This window comes from Ischnura elegans, chromosome 5 (genome assembly GCF_921293095.1).
Source record: "Ischnura elegans chromosome 5, ioIscEleg1.1, whole genome shotgun sequence".
In the NCBI taxonomy this organism is placed as follows: Eukaryota; Metazoa; Arthropoda; class Insecta; order Odonata; family Coenagrionidae; genus Ischnura; species Ischnura elegans.
In genome coordinates this window covers 18,709,299-18,731,706 of record NC_060250.1, presented here as the reverse complement: position 1 = coordinate 18,731,706, position 22,408 = coordinate 18,709,299, and the positions used below count along the sequence as shown (strand labels likewise).

General features: G+C 39.0%; 1 protein-coding gene across 12 annotated transcripts in view; it reads right to left on the bottom strand.

The window, feature by feature from the left end:
- Nucleotides 1-22,408, bottom strand: part of LOC124158546 (disintegrin and metalloproteinase domain-containing protein unc-71) — a 967,603-nt gene that overhangs the window by 620,005 nt on the left and 325,190 nt on the right. For all 12 annotated transcript variants that reach the window (XR_006864826.1, XM_046533688.1, XM_046533691.1 and 9 more), the window contains one exon: nucleotides 15,252-15,340. Coding sequence is in view for 11 of the 12 variants with exons in the window: in XM_046533688.1 (XP_046389644.1) it covers nucleotides 15,252-15,309 (58 nt within the window). In the remaining variant the exon portion in view is untranslated. The remainder of the gene's footprint in view (nucleotides 1-15,251; nucleotides 15,341-22,408) is intronic.

Here is a 22,408-nt window from a genome sequence, read left to right as displayed (position 1 = left end):
AAAACTGGCTGATAAATAAGATTATGAACCCTGTCAAAATAGTAGCTGCCACTCTAATCAGCTCACATTAAAGGTCGGTGAGTTATTCTTCCACAGTGATCACAAAGTGGCGATACAATTTACAAACCATTAAGGCAATATTTCGACAAGCCATTCTTTCATTGATTCTTCAATAACTTCTTTGTGTCTGCTTGACCTAATCGGCCATATCAGCAAGTAAACATATCATCTTATTTTCAAATAAAATTTAAGGTCTTTAACGCCAAAATAACGCAATGAGTAATTTTATCCCTACTGAGTTTAAAAATTTTGAACATGCTATGCACATAAGATATTAATCAAAGCAAAATTTTCCATCGCAAAAGATATTTTACATTTAAAAACCTAATACTGCAGCCAAAACTCAATATAAAACATTCTGTTACATTATAAAGTGATAAACTATTACTCAAATGGCTGCATAAGATTCCATGAGCAGTCAAATAGATATGATAAGTCTGGAAAATAAGTGGAGTCACCTGTACGTGAAACCTGCCACTTTTTTCGTACGTCCTCAATCACAGTATTTATTCAGACGGAGGCAGTAAGCCAACTAATAATATAATTAAACGCATTTAAATATATTCTTCTCACGTTCCATAGTCCGAGAGATTATTAGTCCACACGAGCAGCCAGCAAATCAGGTGTTGTAATTTATACTCTTCAAGGTGTTGTCTCATATAATATTATATTAAATGGGTCATTGAAATATATAACCTAGGCTTTCCTGGCTTAAATATGAGGACCATAGCTTCTATAAATTACATTATTCAAAAGAAAAGGAAGTGGTTTAGTGTAGCCAACGACGTGAAAATTTTAGCCTTTACACTCCCTTACACATAGTCCTACTTATTTTCAGATCCCTAATTTCCAACTTATAGCAAGAAAACATAACTTAAGAGTAACAATCTTGTTCTGATCTCACGATTTCTTATCAAGCTGAAGTTCGGTTATCCAGGTTATAGTATTTTTTTGCATGAATTTCCATTTGGTAATAGACCCCAAACTTTCTGGATATTCACGGAATGGAAAAGGTAATAGGCGAGTTAAGTTTTGATATTTTAACCAGAATCTAAGAGAGAAAGAATTTAATTCATATCGTTTCCTAAAGTTCATGCGCTAGGGAAAAGAAAGTGCAGGAAGTAGGCACACTGAGGCACTTTTTTATTTTCCGATTGGAACGTGAAATAAAACGTCGCTTCGCATTACATGGGAATGCATGCACACGGAAACGTTCACCGTTCTATTCGTTTCCCTGCCGACAAAAAGTTTCGTTCCTTTCGAAATTTTTCGATTTCTGAACGTTCGAAGAGAAAAGCCGAGGCATGCGAGTGCAAAGACGTTGCCCCAATGGGGAAAGGGATTTGGGCGAAAAAAAAATATATTTACAGAGTCAAGAGAAAAAGAGCGGAAACAGCGTGGATCGGTGTGTCTTTTTTCCATTCCTGGGATCCATTCTGCTGCAAAAACGAACGAACTATTGGGAAGCGCCTTCTTCCCCCTCCTTCCACAAACCCCATTGCACGAACGATCTCGATACAGCCAATTCCCGGCAGCACACATTTATTTCAATCAAAAGTCCCTCCCGGCATGGAAAAAGCGAAATAGTCACGATAAAAATGTGTTTCATGATGGGAATATTTCTTCAATAATACCTAACGTATCTCTCTTTTTATTTCGGTCTTGGAAAAGTTCTCGGAACGAAATTCCTTTAGCACGTAGCAACCAAATCACGATATTATGGGGTAAGTGGTTGCAAAACATGCCGATAACGACTCACGAATTCAAAATGTTACTTCTTTTTATTTGCATGATGATAATACCAGCCACAAAATTAGTATCCTCTTAAATTTAAAGGGGCCTTTTAAAACTGAAACTCTTTGATTATAATCGCGAATTTTTTGTGCGGGACATTCAAATAATTTAGAATGAGTGATTGCTAAATTTCTTTACGGAGAATTATATGTTTACGACTTAGCTATGTCTGACTATCGCCTGTTGCTTCTATTCTTTCTTTTATGAACCATATATGCTCTCTCAAGTATATCCTTAGTTGACGTAAAGAAATGTTTATTTTTCGCAAATAACTGAAGCTCCTAACAAGTTCACTGATGTGGGAGGCCACAAAATATGATTTTTTCTAATTACATTTATTCAATTTAAACATTGTAGATTTGATTCTTGCATGCAAGCGATCAGATCATCACGTGTACATTTTATAAGGAAAATCTAAAGCAAAGGAGGGTTAGTAGGACTAAATATTGGCAAGCAAAATCTATTTGGCTAAGAAGTGGAAAAATAAGCACCAGCATTTATTACCAAAGCTAGATAGCTATCTTTGTTCGACTACATCGGAGTTCAATAAAAATTTCCAGTCCTTTGAGAAAACTAACAAAATGCCAGTAGTTGCCAGTACAATATGGGGAAGGATATCGAGTAATTGATTCATTTTTATTCAACTAAACACACTTAACTTGATAAAGTGCAAGAGTGATGATAAAAGAGTATTACGTGACAAAATAATGTTTACAGAATTCATTATTAGCCAAATCCTTTGCCAATTTGTTTCTGGGTGTCAAAAAGTCAAATACAGAGCGATCAGATGAATGCATTCGCAAAGAATATGAGACCCTGTTCATGTTTTCCCTGCAAACGAAATGATTACCGCGGAAAAATTCAAAGGGACACAAGACGAGGAACCAAAGAATAGTAAAATACCAACTTACAAAGACGAACGCAGTCCTCTCTCATATCCGTCACGAGGGAAATAAAAAGAGAACCATACGAATGGAATATCAAAGAAACCTTCCCAACTCCTGACAAGATTAATATGCGGAAGAATTCCCACTCTCCGCATGCATTCCCTCATATTACGACGCAAATTTGATGGGACATGTGATGTTGATTGAAATGGAAAACAGTCGAGGGTAGATAAAAACTTGGGCGGCGGCGCGCTACCTTGGGGTCGTATTTTTGCTTATTATTCTGCGAATGCTCTTCGAACGAGCAAATATGCGCAAAGAAACTTTCCTGGTAGGGGGCTGCCGCTGCTTTAGATTCCGTCCGGCTCCGCCAAAAGTTTTATAAGTTAACCAAGAGGTGAGTCCAATGGCTGAGGTCGGGTTGCGGGGAACACTGAAGAAGGAGTTAAAGAAGAGAAAGATGGGACCAGAGGAGAAAGAGGGAAAGTTGCTCGCGGCTGCTTACGTTGGAAGTTTTTCAATTTAATGCCTCGGTTTTGAAAATTGTCCCAAAAGCACAGAAACACAAATAATGCTAATGAAAGTAGGTACTCATTCCTGTCCCCATGTAGATTCCACCACCATCCCCCTAACTACGTTGTTATACACCGAGAACAAGAAATGTTTCGCCGTCAGCTCACACCGTCTTCCTTCCTTTGGATATGATTTCCATATCATTCTTTTCGAAGTACTTGTTCTACAGCTGACAGTGCATATCTGATCATTGAATTGAAAGGAGAACTTCTTCACTTCGGACTCACGTCGCACCGCAGGCAAGGTAGGGAAAGGATATTCTATCCGAAGAAATTTTCCAAGGAGCTTCAAGAAGGACAAATTTCGTGTGCTAACAAATATATCATCATACAACGTATAAGATCCCATTTTGAGGCACCTCATTTCAGTTTTCTTTACTAATATGTGATTTATCTACTAATTCCAAATGCTGTAGTGTAGAATATGACTAATTTAAGGTATAAAAACACTTTCTTACTGGAAAACTATCTGAAATCGCAGTCCCATCCAATTAAAAGACCCAGATATCTCAAAAAAAGACTTCTAATGGGATCATTTTATACTCTCAATGACAATGACGATCAGCCACCACAGAAATTAAAGCTATGAAAAGATTGCCGAGTAATCATGTGACAGTTAAATAATGCAATGAAAATAAGGTGCAAGAGGTTCCCAGTCATATACATTCATAAGAAAATTTATCTGGATACAGCCAGAAAAATAATTTCACGGAGTTGAGCGTAGTGCGATAAATTTTGATGCATATTTTCTTTTAGGATAACAAATTTTACATATGGTTGTGCCCCTTTACCACCACTAAATTATTACTTATAATATTCTATTACTTAAGAAAATACTTTTAAAGAAAGTTTAAAATTCCTCCGAAAATTCTGTCTGTGCATGAGTGAAAGATGCGTGTTAGAACAAAAAAAAATGTCTATTAGGGCCAAAATTTTTCGATCAGATTCGAGTTTTGCTAATTTGCTCCCACATTAAGGCGGAGAGGTTAAGCATCGACTTCTTGTCCCGGGGACAGTCATTTACTCCCGGGGTCGAGGCTGGAGTCAAGAGCGAGGAGAAAGTCCTCATAAATTACGCCTTGTCTCTCTCCATCCTCTCATTCTCTTTTTTTCTCTTTCATTCGAGTTCCATATCGACTCTAGTGAAGAATATCCTACTTCCTCCGAGTCCCGTCACGCCCGGGGGGCAGCACTGCGGGCACGTCTGCGGAAATGGCCCGGAGAAAAGGGGGTAAGGAAGGGTTGGGGAGGGGCGTACTTGAGGTCGGAAGGCGATAAATATAAAGGCGCACAAAGGGGGAAAAAATACATGCGGTGGAAAGATGACTTTCAGAAGAATTCAGCTCCCATGAGTCTGGTCGCCCGAATGTGGCAACGGGCGTTGGCGGTGGTCGGCTGGCAAAAGGGTGCAGGCGGGAAGAGAACAGCGACTCGGCCCGAGTAATAAAACATCGCGCTGGACACAAATGAGGTCGGGAAATCCTAGGAAGGGGCTCTGGAAAAAATCTGTCGAGCATAGAAGGGATATACATCGTGGGCGCAGGACTAAAAAAAGCGGTACTAGTGTCTCCATTTCGAACAGAATTTTTCCGCAAATATGAAACAAATATTTGTTTTTACGCCCAGAAAATATCAATTTTGGACTTGCGAGTCGTTTTACTTCGGGCATCAGGCTGTTGAGAGAATATTTGTATTGTTTAATCCACCTCAAGTCTTTTTGTTTTATTCTTATTGTGACATATCTAAAAGCAGAGGTTACAGAGTATTGCATTAAAAATAATCATTCAATGGCCATAAATAAGACTGCTTTTTTATGAATTCTCTGTAATCTTCTTTCCTTGTCTTAAAAATGTGATACAATAGCGTTCTTTTAATCTTTCATTGGGTCAACACATGTTATCATTTCCAGACTGTCACAACTCCTAATTTATTACGCCAATTTAGTTCCAAATTAATGTTAAACCCAAAAATATGTTAATCGAATGGGAATATCATTTCCCCCTCTCACTATAAGATCTAATAATTCTAAAACGGAGAATATATCCACAGTGCCTTCATTGCTGAAGAAAAAGGAAGGTCGATCATTTTATACGTATTGTACTTGTTATTCAGTAAGTTAAAAACGAGCCAAAGGGAGTAACAACATCTACCTCATTTATAAATTTGGTTGGACGAAGATGGAGGACTGAAGGAAGGATTCATTAATGCTGCCGGGAAAAGTGCGGAAAGACAGAGTGCGGACAGTGGAAGGTAATTGAATTTAGAGTAATTTAATGTAATGAAGGACTTTGCATGCGTCTTCTCCACACTTGCTGTCTTCATTTTATGCCTTGAGTGGAAGATTACAATATAATAAAGAGCTAATTAAATAAAAAATAGCCAAAAGAGAACATCACAAGACCAAAAATATACCCTCGACCATAAGAACGAATCAGAAAATGGTCAGATAACTATGAAGAAATCCTTAATTTTTGTCAAAATGCTTTTGTGAACCTCATGAATCATAGTCTCTGTTAATGTTTCCGCAAAAAATAATCACAAAGTATACTCAAAACAAATTTTAATATGATGAGAAATAATAACTCAGATGATACTACGTTTCTAAATGGAGAAATCTTGGGGATACTATCGCATATTAAAAACCAGGTTTTTATCATTATTCTACCGGTAAAGGGCGGTATGCATGGAACATTTGAGAACTAGTCCAGCCGTCACCTCTTCTTTCTCGGACTTCCCTTTTTAAATCAAAACACAATGTACAATCTTTCATACCGCATATACATATGTATGTGCTTTTTACTTCCCATACCCCGGCAACAAAGCATACTTCTCTCTGGCACACTTTCCAACATCCCCTCCCCGCTCAATTCTAACTCAATCTAAACCTGCAATTCTTTGGTCTCTTCATATCATATGAAATCTTTCTCTTCTCGCCAACGATTCCAAGTCCTTCGTTAACCCCTTATCCTAGAAGTCCACTTCACCTTCTCCATTCTTCTTTTCGATTACATTTCGAAAACTTTCGTCTCGTATCGTGTTACTTTCCCAGCGCCCAAGTTGTCGCACCAAAAAGACAGCAGTGCAAATCAGACTCATCACTTATCATTCCTTTAAATCGGTCGGCAGATAACAGGATGCTAACTTTGATGTTGGCGCTAAAAACACATTTTTTTATAAATCGGGTCGGTGGGAAAATATATTTACAGTAAGGCACGCAGGGTTTGAAGTGTAAATAATAGCAGTAAGATGAAGGTAGAGGGGTTACGGATTTTTCAGTACATTGGTAAGAGTGGGAGCAAAAGTGGAAGGCAACTGAATTTCGAGGAAAAAAAAGTTGAAGAACCAATTAAGGTTTTGTGTCGCGTACCCTCTCCTCCTTTCTTCAAACTCATTTTCAATCCTCATCCCACAGTCGCGCCGTCATCCATCTCCACGTGGAAACTGGGAAACGGGCGAAAAATCCGTGGTAAAGAGGTGCAGGCACAGGGCAGAGGCGGCAGATGACGACGAGAGAGAAGAGTTTATCACTCGGCCGCGTAGTTGAGCGACTCGAATGAGCGAATCCATTACGTGGATCGTAATAAGGAGGGAAGGGATGAGCCCAGGGGACAGATAAGTGAGAGAAATAGCGTGGAGAAGGAGGAAGGAGTAGGTAGTGTTGGTGGTAGAAGCGGAAAGAAAGACTCAAAGGAAGGGGTGGAGGTTATACAGTCTTACTTTTCTTTTTGAGTGGGGATTGTCGGAGGGAAGGAAAAGGGTTGTAAGAAAAAGGGGGTGAGGGTGGATACGACGAGGCTAATAGGGTGGGTGGCGGGAGGAAAAGAAACCTTTGAGTTAAAAGAGTTGAGGAAGATGTATCCCAGGGGTCAAGGGAAGTGTTTTGTTTCTCTTTCACTCCCGACAGACATGGGGTGGATGTGTTGAGGGAGGAAAGGGTAACTGTTCCCGCTTTGTCAGGGCCATACTATTTCTTCCTCATCATTAATGTATTTGAATTTAATTAGCTATTTAGAAAGAAAAAATAATAGAAGAAAGAGATAATAACTTTGATTGGATTCTTTAAATGTGTTCAATTGCAATTGCATTCTCTAGCACCAGATACGCTAATAAATCGAACATCACAGACAATTATGTACCGAGAAAAATGAAATTATAATTATTATTCGAGCTTGCTTAAAAATATCACTTCCTTGTATTTGCTTCTCCCTAATTTTTTTAATATTTCACCGACAAAGTCTTCCTTGTTTGAACCTATACACTTAATTAATGAAGCACTTGACTTTCTGAAAGAGTTGGCTCAGAGCATAGCTTCCGAAAAACCTTTAAATTTATCAACGGGCTGATATTATGTAATTCAAAAATTCCATGATATGTTTTCGGGTTGAGTTAAGAAGTCACGGATATTAAAATAATAATAATTCAGATGGTTAGTTAAATGATTTATTTACGAACTAAGAATGTACTTCTCGACTCCAACGAGACGCAAATAACGTCCTGAGATAATTTGCACTGTGCTTCCTCGAAGCAGAGCCGAAGCAACGCAACGTAAGCTATTCAAGCAATACCGAATTTATATTCCATGTTATCATCCAGAGGGGTGTGAAAGCTTCCAATTTTAATTAATACCGTCTGCAAATGGGCTGTGTATCGCTCTAGTATATTGGAAGAGGCAACGCCATTTCATTAAACCAATAGCTACAAGTCCTAAGAGAGTTGGAAACTAGGAGGAGCGGTGCCCATAGCATTTAGTCGTATTCACTACACTTGCGTAAATTGAAATATTTAGGAATGATCTAGACCCTATAGGCATCAAAGACATTTCATATCTGCGTCAGAACAGAAGTGAATAGCGTTTGGAGCAAAATGCATGCACTCATTCAAATGAGTTCGACCCGGCTGTGAATACAAATTCATTTCGAGGAAGAGTACTCAACAGAGTCATCGTTTATTCTCGATAGGACGAAGAGAGAGAGAGAGAGAAACAAATAAAAAATAGGAGAATGGATGTCTCCGGCACGCGGCACATACGGGCGCACCTCCTAACGCGGACATGACGATGGTGATGATGATAACCGCGCCTAAAGCTCCCGCAACACTCTTGCAGAAATCTCGCACATGGCCCGTTCGCGAGGAGTCGTATTAGATGCCCCAGTTGGAAATGGTATTACCACTCACGGCGATGGCGTCGAATAAAATTCCTCCATCCGTTACTGAAATACAATGCAATTTCCCGGAGCAGCACGTAACAGCGTGCATCATTGTGAAGTTGGGCGGAGGATATTCACGGTGGCTTGCGAGATCGGTTCCATATCCACTTCGCCTTCTTCCACGGTGAAGTGCTCCATCGGCGATAGACCGTGCAATTGGTTTCAGAACTCAAACGCTTTGCCGGGATCATTTCTCCGGTAAAGCGTAGGAATTCTAAAACAAATCAACACGTTTTCTGCGGACCATGGTGGCGTCTCTTCCCCCGTCTTCATCCTCCCAGCCACCGGAAAACGTGCATTCCCAGACTCGTACGGCCGCATTGCAATAATCGTATGGCTTCTTGAAGGCATATAGCAGACATTTCACGAGCCATTAAACTTAATTAAAGAAAGAGCAAATTCTAGAGAGGCATTATTTTCACAGAAAATTTGAGACGGTCGTATCATAACGACCACATTCTTTCTTCTTGTGAACGTTTAGCATGATTTACAGTTCTTCATAAGTATATTATAAATTTACCACATATTTTTTCAATAAAAAAATGAACACCGCTACAAGCGAAATGCAAGACACATAGGCACATGAACATCTAAAACAGTATTAAATACTTTGTTATATTTTAAAAGAAAGTGTTATAATTTAAGTACACGTGAAAAGAATTAAATCATCAGTGGGCAAGCAAGGAAACCAGAGACAGTGATTTTCTTATATACAGGCACATCTATATTTCTTAAAATATATTGAAAACTCTAAATAATTGGTATAATTGCACACATACCTCAAATGGAAGTCCAGAGATGTGATACATTAATTCACAAATACAATTCAAGACATTTAACTGTATTGCTTGGATTTATAGCTATGACAATTACTATAATTCACAATTCACTACATTTAATATCAATAAATTAAATTTAAAAATATAATAAACAGGCATATATATAAACAAAGTTAATATCAATGCAATAAACATGGTGCTGGAGCATTATCAGGGCTCCAAGCTCAAGTGCAGAGAGGCTCACTAGAACATCAATCCCCGATCTTTGACAAAATTTCTTCTGAGTAAATTCTCCACACCGATGATCTATCCCCAATGGTACTTGGGGATCATAATCAAAATGTATATTCTATCGCAAAGACACTAAGGAGAAAAATGACAGAAATATGACCATTATGCTTGCGATTGTCGTGCATTGTAGCGCACAAGATTGATGTAGCCAAATGCAGCATCACGAAATGAAGCATCGACGCACTTCTGAGAACATAGGCACAGAGAACATGTTCCTTCAAGTGGACGGAAGACAACGGGCTGATCATTCGCTAATTATTTTCGAGGGCCAAGGGCTTGTGTTTGTGTGCTTGCAGATTATCACGGTAAGGTGCAACCGCGCACCCGCATCCAAAACAACGGGAGAGGCCATCCGGGCAAGGCATCACGGGAAGGGACAGCTTTAGGTTATGTTCATCCCCCCTTCCTTTCGGGCCCCCTCTTTCGGCTGCTTATCCGTCAGGTGTGTCCTCGCCAATGACGATCCAAGCGGCAAAATCACGCCTCAATTAACCGCCGTCTACGCACGGGCGAACGCGGTGGTGCCCAGCGCCCCCTGCTGGGAGAGAGTGCCGTCTTTACTTAATTAAGTCTGTTGTGAGGTGGTGCGCGCGCCGTGTTTGGACTCGACTGAAGGTTTTTTGGGGAAGAATAAAAAAAATAAAAAGGAAAAAAAATATAAAAAAATCCTTTTCAGAAATTCGCTCGACATAAAGAAAAACCTTGCACTCGCACTCACTCGCTAATTAAGGCAAATTAATTCATTGACGCCAAAAACGTGACATTTCTAAAAAGAAAAAGAAGAAATAAAATGGGCCTTCTGCCCGAATAGAACCACGCTTGCTTTCGTGCCTTTCACTAATGACGTTTCGAGCCGTGGCTTGCATTCTATTTCCGGGGAGCCAAAAAGGTATTCCAAGAACAATTAAATAAATGCCTTTTGGCAAAGGAATGGGTGAAAAAATGTCGGTGAAATGGGTTAAAAAATCACAAAGCTTGACAGTATTGTATGCCGCCTATGCTGAACAAAGTCATATACTTTAATGCACTTTGCGATAGGGCTAGTAATAGGAATGGCAGGAAAACTAAATTAATTGTGCCACTGACAACACAAACCAGTTAGTGAGTCGATAACCAGCCAGCATCCAAAATCACCATGGTCATTTTTAATTCTGTAGAAGCCCAAATGAGTAATAAAATATTCTTTAGCAGATTTGCATCCTCCATCACTCACTGACCATTCTTTTGCGACACACTCAATGGAACAAATATCTACATTTTGAGTCCATTAAAAGTACTTGAAACTCGTGAACCAAGTCTACACGACCCACATAGAGGTTTTCTCAAGGCTGACTTTCAATTACTGACGGAGAAACCAAGTAGGGAGGATGGATAAGAAATGAAATAATGGAAAGAAAGTTTCTGTTCCTTTCAATTAGAAGGACCATCAAACGATAAAGATCCTTTTATGATTCAATAAATTCATTTTTTACCACCTTGGATTCTACTTCACTGACTACATCCCATTTAACAAGATGGATCATAATATGCCTCCGCTGTCAACTTGTGGTCAAGTAAACAGAGAGAATACTTTACTTGCATACAAACTTGTATAAACTGCCAATATCTAAAACATTTTTATTTCAAATTTACTGATTATGAACGTTCTTTACACATTCTTGGTTCATTTCTTTCTTCCTTCATACCATTGTTTCAGCAATTTACCCCAACTTCACTTTATAAAATGAATTGAATTTGCTTCATTGCTCCGGCTAGCAATAAAAATATGGTCTTCGACCAAAAATATTGTTTGAATTCTGCTATTAATGGGATTTTTTCTCACTATATGCTATGAACTTTTGATAAATTACATTCTGCATCTAAGATTTCAGAGTTACCGAAATTGAAAAGGTGGTCTTTATTGACTGCATTGCTAACAAGTGCGCAAAGAACTGAATGTTAGTTTTAAAAGATGATTTGGTGGTGAAACACAATTTTTTTTAGGTATTGATATGTCTGTCCCCTGTAATAGTCTTTAAAATTGTGGTAAGCGATCTTGTATTCTGTGTTGCTGCTTAAATGGTTAGGGGTTAGTGATTAAAGTTTCGCGTATAAATGTTTTTGCCGATTTTTTTATTATTGTGAGAAATTTTTAGTGTACTTTACATATTTTTATAAATCACCAAAACATCAATAGCTCATATTTAAATATAAACAAGTAATAGAGAACAAGATAAAAATAGAAATTATTCTAATATTGTATCCATTGGGGTTACAAAAACCGGATTAACATCTTCTAGCCTCGCTAGACTACTTTTCATAGATCGGTTCCACAAGTCATTGAGTGCCATTGTGTTCAAAGAAGATGCAGAATATTTGGGAAAGATCGAGGTAAAAGAGCCAGACTGTTAGGGGCATGACGGATCCCCAGGGTTATGATAGGTTCGGAGGGTTTGGAAAGGGAGAATCTCGCGCCGACATGAGAACGGCGTGAACTACCACTAACAAAGCCTAGCTGTTCTTATTGGGAGGATTATGACAAATATCGTGCGTCATACAACTGAAAAATATATTGGTGAAAAAAGAAAACTTAATACTAACTCATTTAATGCCATGATGACTCTTCTGAACAAAAACGCTTTAGCACGAAAAGAAGTAATCTGAACTTTAAGGCATCAAATGATAGAATTGAAAAATATACAACAACGCCGTTAGAGTACAGTAAGGGTAATATAAATAAATTTAGTTTTGATTCAAATTGTTTCAAAGATTAACTTGCAAAACACGAAAGAGAAATCTACGAAGTTAAGTCCTTCAGGAAAGAATGCGATGTTAAAACCAACTATAGAATATTGAGAGGAAAACTATTTTGGTGGTCATGAAATTCAAATCAACATTGCCATCACTTAGTCGTATCTAAGCATCCTATGGAGACGCAAATAATCGCACTGGAATATTTTAGTATTTCATTAGTGAAGCATAAATTGTAATTTTGAGCATTAAATTACCCATATGCACATTTCCGGTATCCTTCCAAGCCAGTAGATAACCTAGGAAATCCAAAGGAATTCACATTCCGCGACATGCCCTCTCTAGCGGTAATAAGGGCCTCATGTCACACGCAGGGGGAGCGGATGTGTGCCGCTTTTTCCACCTGAAGGGCTGGACCGCCCCCGATGCCCTGTCCCAATATGTCCTCCCCTTCGACTCTCCACTTATTTCCGCATCCACGACTCTGCCATCGGCCCCTCGTCAATTTGCACCCTTCAACCCCCACGCCTAAACAGATTTAAGGACACAGGGTGAATCCCTCCCTCTCTATTCCTCGATCAGCCCCTCGGGCGACGAACAGGCCCAGTCCACGAATATAAACACCGGAATTTTCAACGTAGTCTCATTTCCAATGCCAAAATCTACACATGCACAACTTTAAATCTACATGCTACCCTGCATGCCGCCTCAATAGGCGTGTGGCGGGGGTGTTATCATACCAGCCGTTGGCGGCCTCGGTGGCGGCGTGGATGAGTCCTCTCCTACTATACCTAAGGTCGCGGGTATGGCGAGTCCCACCTGGATAGGTTGCCCCTTCCAGGGCATGGATGTGTGTGATACGTCTCCAACAAGATACTGAAGTAACCCGTAGTAGACGATTAGCCATTGTGAGAAGATGTTTAATGCACTATTTGATATAAAATTATTCTTCTTTATATTTCATTATACTTCTTAGTTATTTTTAGCATTGCATAGTTTTTTGGAGCGCATACGGCATATGTTTTTTTAATCACTGCGTAAGAATTATTCCTCAGCATGCATTTGAATTTACATAAAAAGCGTATCCCTTTAATATCATACACCTATTGATGCAATTTTTATTAAATCAATTATATCCATTAGAATCCACCATCCTGACAATTATTGGTTTAGTAATTAGAGATTAGTAATATTTGTAAACTATTCTAATTTATCCGTCAAAGGATGGACCATAATGTTGGGTTATTTGGTCATCAAGAGCATACGAATTGATCTCAAAAGCGATATAATAAATAAATCTGAGAAAGAAATAACCAGGTGATCTAAATCCGCGTATTACAAGCCTCTATAAGCCTGAGTGAGTGATAATTCTAGTAGAGCACTTATGGAATAAAGAATCAGGGAGAGACACAATGTTAGGATTAATTCCGAAAGATTCGGAAGGCGGGAGAAGTAGTGAGTAACTTTGGGGATATGAGCACCTGATGGCAAGGGTTATGGGTGTAGCGTGGTTTTGTGATGGAAGAGACAAGGATTATATGTGAGGGGATAATTAGAGCCAGCTCTGCTGGGAGGGAAATTGCGAGGGTAGAAATGAGCTAGAGAGAGGCTAGGAGATTTGAGGAGGTGGAAGAGAATAAAGGAAGATCAGGAGGCGTAATGGTGAATAAAAGGTACGGTTACTCGGTGGCGAGGAGGTGGGAAGAGAAGTGGGTTGGCTCCGCAAGCACTAGGTACGTACAGGAGGCATTGAGGAACAAGAAGCGCCGACGTTTGGCATCTAATTGTCCGCGTGTTAGCGGAACGACCGTGAGGTGACAAGCGAAGCAATTCAGGGAGGCGCTACTCGCCGGCGAGAGGGTTTTGGTGAAGAGATAAAGTTGTTGAGGGAATGTGTGGAGAGAAGGGGTTCCCACGGGGTTAGATTGGGGGCGGAGGTTGAGGGAAGGTAGGGTAGGGTTAGAGGGGGGAGGGGTTGGTTGATGTCGGTCACAAGGGAACGAAGGAGCAGTAAGGGAGATTCTTCGGCTTCGGATATGGTACCAAGGTAAGTAACCGTTAACTGAGACCTGGATTTGAGGAGCAACTAGTGGCTCGTATATCAACGCTACTACAAGTTGGTTTACACGCTTTTATAAGCTTTCACACAGAGCAGTGGAAAATGCGCCTCGGCAAAACTTCAATCCGATAGAGATAAAAGGGCAAAATTTCCCATAGACAGCAGTACAAATTAAAAAACGTCTTTATTTTTCAAATAGCTATAACAGTAACTTTTCTAAGAGTAATTACCGATGTAAAAATCAATTTTCTAAAAGAAATTCATACTAGTTTCATAGTTATTGGCTTGTGAAGGAGCTCCGGGCAAAAAAGAGGACTACTCAACCATAACTGCTTTTAAAATTATTATTCGGCAGTTATAATTACCACATCATATACCTCTACTTCCCATTAAACCAAATTCTGCCCAACAGTGACGCTAAAAATACAACTAGTGAAAAAAATCGTATCAAACTACGTGCCTGAAGCTTCCTTCGGAAATGGCGTATAAAAACCGATAATGTTGAGGATTTACGAGGATAAATTTTGGAATTTCTCAGAAAAGTAGAATTTTATACGCCGTTTACCTCCGATTGCATAAAAATGAACTTAAATTTTTAAAAGCACGTAAATATTGGATGAAAGCTTTTTGATTTTATGCTCCGTCAGCAAGTATTACAAAAAGCATAATCGATTAATGTTTGAAACGCGTTATTTCAGTGCAATATTCATTTTGTCGTTCTGAAATGCCGTCGTTTAGCTAAAAATATTTTAATACGTTTTTCCAATCAAGTTCATTTGATGAAAATGCGGCGAAAACGCCTATTTTTAACGTGAATAATTACTGCTAATTCGAAAAAAAGGCTAAACAGGAAAACTTCAGGTTTTACTTACCGACACTCAGTGACAACAGTAACAATGCAAGGTAGTTCATCCTAAAGACAACCGGCATAGTTGTGGCGTCAGTGTAAGCTGCCGCTTACCTGTAAATAAATAAAAGAGGAATTATTAGTTTTACACCAGTGCTAACTTATTTGTAATCCAATTTCAACAAAATATGACAGTAGACATAGTGCGGCTTCATTAAATAATTTCGTTCTTCATGCAATATATCCTGTTGCGAAAATAATATTCGCAAGTGTATTAAAAATACTATTTTGCAAATCTAATTCTTTACTCATTCCTCACAATATTCTTATCAGTTAAAATCGTATTAAAAATCCATAATATCAAAATAAAAGTGCTACAAATCCAATCTGCTCCATCTCGATATTAAGAAAAAACAAAAGGATAGTACTCTAATTTTACTTAATTTTCCTGTTAGAATTATTGTCCTAAAATGAACATCTACCTTCCTGTTTATAATATTAGCGTTTTAATGATCTTCTTCTTGGCATAACTGAGATGTATAATTCATATCATATGGCTATATATATCATATGGCATCACTATTGATATAACTCACCGAGACATTTAGTTAAACGAAAACAGCCATTCATACGAACTCCTTTCCCTGGCGTTTCGTTTGCTAATAAATGCCCAAGTTCAGCAGGACACATTTTGCGAGTGAACATGTGAAATATTCGTGTGCATTAATAAAATTAAAAAGACATGCCTTGCTCGCTTACTTTGCATAGATATTTATTTCTGTCATCAGTCAGCACTGCCACCGTACGGAACATATCTCATCACGAAACCGGACATGACCAGCGCACAATACATTGCGCGTATCAAAATATTCCCGTGGTCCCGGGAGAAATGATAAAACGCTACGACACACTTTACGAGCGTGCGGGGATAAATATCCCCGCGGGTGTGGGGACGGGTGTGAAACAAAAGAGGGATGTAAGGGGACGCGAGTGTGATTTAAAAAGCGGGAACGCGGAAGTGGACCAGAGTGGAGAAATGAAAAAAATACACACATCGCTTTTGAGAAGGGCGGATGGTTAAAAACCAAGGTGAAAAGAGGCGGAAGTTCTGACATGCTATGTTGGAGGTGATAGCCTTGGCTCTACTCTCTGGACATTGATGAGAAATGAGGAAATGGTATGAGATGTGTGAACAAGTAGAAAAAATATGTGCCTGAGGGTGGCAACGCAAAAATTGAAACAGGGTTCATTTAATCCTAAGAGAAAATACACATGTCATTCTGACCAAGTCCGAAGGTAAAAATAAAAGAAGTGCCATGCGATTCACCATGTGGGTCACATCAGCATAAGGAATAGCGGATAGCTCTTATCGCTAATGAACAGAAAACGGGCTCTTACATTACTTGTTAATTTCCGATCATGATAGATTAAAAATTATTAAAGACATCTCTCGTTTTATTACACATATGAGCGACTGATAATCAAGCTTGACTTAATTAGCAATGCAGAACACTTAAGAACGAAGAAAAGATACAATTCACAGAAAAATCACAATGAAGCTGTTCAAAATTCACTCCATACTCCGCTTCAATCACCACCTCAGCAATATTACTTGTACTAGTTAGACTTATGTGTAATCATTACAGTTATACTTAAAATGCTGTTTACGAGTATCCTCAAAGTTAATTTTCCCTGCTACATTTTACACTTAATTACGCAATATGATCGTCGATATCTTTCGTAGATTAAATAGGTGAAAAATACTATGGAAAAACTGAAATCGGTGGCTTAAAATTTCTACGTCATAGCTTGAGTTCACTCCAACATTTCATTCGTCTTCGCGAACGGAAACTCATTTCAGCCAGTTATTAAAATCCTTCTCCTTGGTGGCCGGATGAAGAACTCAATATTAAGATAAGAATCGTCAGGGAGTGTGAGAAGAAGAAAAAAAAAGTCAGGAGGAAATGGAAATTAGAGAGATCAGAAAGGGACACCGCGAGATGGAGGAGTGCCTTCTGAATGTGGGAGTGGAAAGGTGCGAAGAAAATGACGGGATGAGAAAGGTGGGAGAATAAGGGGTGGGTCTGAGGGGACAGGGAATTCTTCTCGGATGGGCCCTTCCTTATCGTGGAGACGTAGGATTCGGTCCGTTTGGTTTCGTCCGGGTTGAAATGGCGCCGAAACGTGGTTTGAATGGGATGAGATGGGGACGAGGAAGGAAACGGTTGCCGGTCTGAAGAATAGAGTAGGTGGGAAGGGTGAGGTGTTGGGTGGTGTAGAGGAGGTGTATAGTTGGTGAATGGAAGGAGGAGGGGTGGAAGATTGGATTCCTTGGGCGTGTAAAAGAAGGATTGGATGAAAGGTTTGAGGAGAAAACGAGGTAACTGGAATTTAGATTAAGGTTAGCGCGAGGTTCCTGGAGGGAGTAAGAGGGTGGAGATATATGAGCAGAATGTCAAAGGAAGATCAGGGCCGCAGTGGGGTGGGGAGGTAAGGGGCGGGGGGCGGAACGGAACAGGAGTCGCCGGCGGATTCCATCACTTAGTGGGAATTAACGAGGTACTTTTAATTTCACCTCACCCACGTGGAAATCATTATGCCGCTTTGTTCGAAATTTCTCGCCCGTATTTAATTCACGCTATTTCGCGCTAGAAGTACCCGTGTTCAAAAGGGAGTTTGTATCCTCTGAAAACACATCGCAAGGTCTCATAATCCACGTGCCTACCGTACAATCCAAGTCACTCTAGAAATCCCCCCCCAAAAATAGAAAAATTTCGAAGCATATAAAATTAGTATAACACTAAACATCAGGTATGTATATTTAAAGCAGGAATAGATTTTGATATGTAGAATGAAAACGCCATTTTTAAAAGTGTAAGTCCAGAGTATGAAACCGAAAAAAACGTGGATGTTTTAAGAAGGGGAAATTAAAGTGCGTCACGATAAGCTTGGAAAAAATACCACTGGTCAATCCAAAATGTAAAACATAAAGAAAAAACCGCGATCACATGAATGTTATCCCTCCAGACATGAAACTCTTGCCCGAGGAAAATTGAATAGGATGAACAAAGCATTTTTTATTGTTCGACGCGAGTGAAATATAATAGCATAGATACTCAGATAAATTCTAAAGACCAAGTTAAAAATCCCTAGGCATTATCTCCTGATTAAAATCTCCCTGTATTTTCATAAAGCCTTGGATATTGAAAAAATACCTACATTGAAAATTGTAGCTTGTAAAGAGTGAGCTTATTCCCTCTATTATCCCATCGGAATAGCAAATACACATTCATTCTCTCAGAATGTTTTCTCTTAACTCCACTAAGCATTAACTTCCGCTCACTATCCAAAAATATTATATTAAAAGGAGTGAGACGGGTCTCATCAATATTTGAAGATAAACAATCATTGAGAGCCAAACGCGAAGACAATGAAATATTTGCCTTTCCCACTACTGGGGGTTCCCTTCGGAAAAATTCAACTCGGGAACGTTTCTTTTTTTTATTTTCTACTCAATCCACACTAACTCCCGCCGCCTTTTACCCTTAGCTTGCGCACGGGAATAGATTGGCAAGAGGGAGGAAGAGGTTTTGTGAGTGTGCCCAACGTAACGCGAGAGAATGTGTGTTCAGAGGAAAGCAAACGGTAGTTCGATCCGGGTCTGATGCGGTGGGCGTGTTCGCCGACTGAGTTGCCGAGGTGAGGAGAAAGGCGGAAATTTGGCGAGGCGGAGGCAAATTCGTGAGGAACAGAGGCGGAAAAAAGGGCCGTATAATAAGGTAGGGGAGGCTCAACTCACCCCACCTTATTCCTACACCCTCTTAATCACTTCTATTGCAACACACCTACGCTACACCCCCACGGCTGGGTTACACCAAAATCATTCTGCAGGTTACCATACTGGGATTCGTAGGAAATATCCATAGTCAACAATTTTGCTTTAGTAACTTAATGGAGTGAATATATGTTCTATACATCTACTTCCTAAGCTTATAATATATATGGTTTTTAACAATGCAGATGTTACTCTCTTATCCTCATGTTTTTCTTACAAACAGAATATATTTTACACATATTTTCAACATATGCAAGTAAATTTTAACCTTTCATCCTTAATGTATGGTTTATCTGGTTTGACATTTCACTAATACTGAATATTGTAATTCAATATTTTTCTATCGTAAATATTTATTTACCTGAACATGCATGCAGGTATACAATGGCGCTAACGAAGGGTTAGGTGGAAGAAGGGACTTTTTTTTGTCTCAACCTCGCCTGAATAAATATATATATCTATCTATTTGTAAATAAATAGAATTCTTCATTACCAGGAAAATCGCAGGAATAGAGGCGATATAAGTGTTCCACTCATTATAAAGTAGATAAAAACTATAATTTGTCAAATGGCCTGGTATCTTTTTATTCCTTAAATAAAAAGAGCATATTTGGCTTCCTGACTGAGATAGTGTTTCGAAATCATTCCAGGTATAGTCACTGACTGCATCTACACCATAGCTATATTTGGATGCCCTACTGATAATTGTGTTAAAACTTCTAATTGTAAGACAGGCATATGAGTGTTATCTACGTAAAGATTGCGTTTTGTTTTAGTTTTGCTGTATTTGAATAGATCAAATAATCACCTAGTTTAAACAATTTATAAGGAATTTTCTATCAATTTTCAGGTTTAAGGCCTTATAAATCACTATAATTCCCATGCTAACTAACATGGATAATGCGCATTCAGAAATAATTTCATTTGGACTTAAAAAGGAACGATATGACAATCGAAACATACAGTAGAACTCTATTGATTGAATTTTTTGTGGTCACTATTCCCAAAAAATATAAAATTAAATTTACCTTCGATAATGCATACACTTATTTGATACAATTGTTAAAATGTTATTTAGGCAGTATTCTCCAATTACCACCCTAATTATTTCCAGGATGTAATCATGAAAACTCTCAGAAACGCCAACGATTTTAAGCCCACAAAGAAAGAGAGGATGGCTAAAACTTAGGCCCAAGTCTTTTGAAACACCTACGCAGCCAATTTTCCGTGAATTGCAACGCTACACTTCGCTTCCTGTTTCTACCACAAGCACGGTAAATTTCCTTGTTTCTATGGCAACGGCCGGGCTCGGGGACCTAGTTCCCCGAAGCTACAAGCCCTTTGCAACGTATTTAGTGCACGTAGAGCCCACATATTTAGTACACCTTAATATTTGTGACCAGGAGGCTCTTCCTAAGTAATGTCCCTATGGTGATCAAATCCCTCGCCAAGCTGTCACCAGTGTGTTCATAGTATATTGCATTACACATTAGTTAAGCATCTGACGACTTTTAATCAACTCGTGGCTGGGAACACGAAATTAAGGGACAGATCAGCTCGTTTGCGGACTCTAAATTATTAAACGTTCAGGTGCGGGGAGGGTACATGCACGTGAGTTAACTAGCTTCCGCTCTCTACTCTCTCTCCTCACCTGCTCTCCTAGCACCTTATTTTCATGACCCAAGCTATTTCCTCAAAGAGAAGGGCAATCGCTAAAACTCGATTATGAGCCAAACTGTCTCCTCCATCACTGCGTTGGGGCCATGTCCCATCGCCATGAGCTAAGAAAATCTCTAATAGGAGATGACCAGGTGTGGTGGACAGAGGATAGTTCACATCCCATGTGACTGGGTCCAAATATCAGGTAGATATTTTTCCGAGTAAAATCAGATCCGTTTAAATGCTTTGTAGAGGTCGCTTCATTTCAGCAATGTGGCGGAAGTGACCTAAGCTGTTGGTCGCCTCCACCAAATACCTAAACGTTTCTTGAAATCAATGTGCTCAGATGATGGAAGGGGGTGAATGTAAGTGGATTTCTTGGGTGTTTAGGGTAGGATTAAAGATGTACTCACAAAAAATGGTCACCTCTTAATTGATTAACCCCTGAAAAAGTAGAGATTCAAAGGTATGAAGATTCACTATTGCGTCGCAAAGCTGACAGAACCCTCCCTAATGAAACTTAACAGAAAGGTTGGAAAGGGATTACAAGTGTCTCTACTTATGCAGCGCCCTTCAGAACGTCAGAACTTATCTGAATACTACCCACACACAGATCACATGACTCGCTAAATGTGAAGGGTTAAATAAAGATAAAAAGAATTTGAATATTGAGGAAGTTTCTAGAACTGAATTATCTCGGTTCTATTCGAGTTAAATTCTCGTACATTTATTCTGACGCTGTGGGTTAGAGTCGAGTCTCGCTATGTTGCAAGTGGAACATTGAAACGACATTAAGAAAATTTATGCAACAGGGCACATTTATCATTAATTTGCGTATGTTTATCGATCATTAAGGGTATGTGATTACATAAAAAGAACACCGTCTCTCGCAGCCATTTTGCCTAACCTTAAATAGTGACACGGTAAAAAAATATTATATCTTTACGAAGCATTCAAATGAAATGAATCGCTCTAAACATTATCGTTGCATTTAAAACTGATTCGGTTTCTAAAGTAATGATAGGAAATAATTAAGTCGACGGCATATATTTTGTAGCGTATAAAACAAAATTTATGAACGTAGCGATAATAATCTATTCATAAAATTTTAGCTATGAACTCAGGCAATTTCCAAATCAATACCTCATGCAATTACATAAATAGTATGAGCGTCTTCATACGTTATTTCGTATGTTTAGTCACCTTCTAGCATTTCCACAATGTTACCAAACGTTATCTGCCGATTTCAACAGGAGTATATTCATGGAATAAAAAATACCGCTCTTCCTAAAAAATATAGCTCGCGTCCGTTGAAATTCTCCCTCGATATTTACTTAACAAGTACATTGACCTAGAAAATGAGAAAAAGACTACACATAGTGTAACATCAGGGGTACATTTTTATGAGGAAAAGCACACTCAGAGAAAGCATACAAACTAAAGTTTCCTCAGGAATATATTTGCAGAATCTTTCGCAGTGTTTATACAGCTGGAGTAAGAATTCAATGATGACGTGAGAGAAAATAATACCATGTTTAACAATAAACTTTAATTTTGTACTGAATGAAAATCCGAGGCAGGCATATCAAGATTTTTTTCAATTTAGGGAATAGCCATGATCGAACAGGGGAGAGGCGGGAAGGATATTGCCGGCAGAATATTGCTGGAGAACAGGGAATTTTACGCGA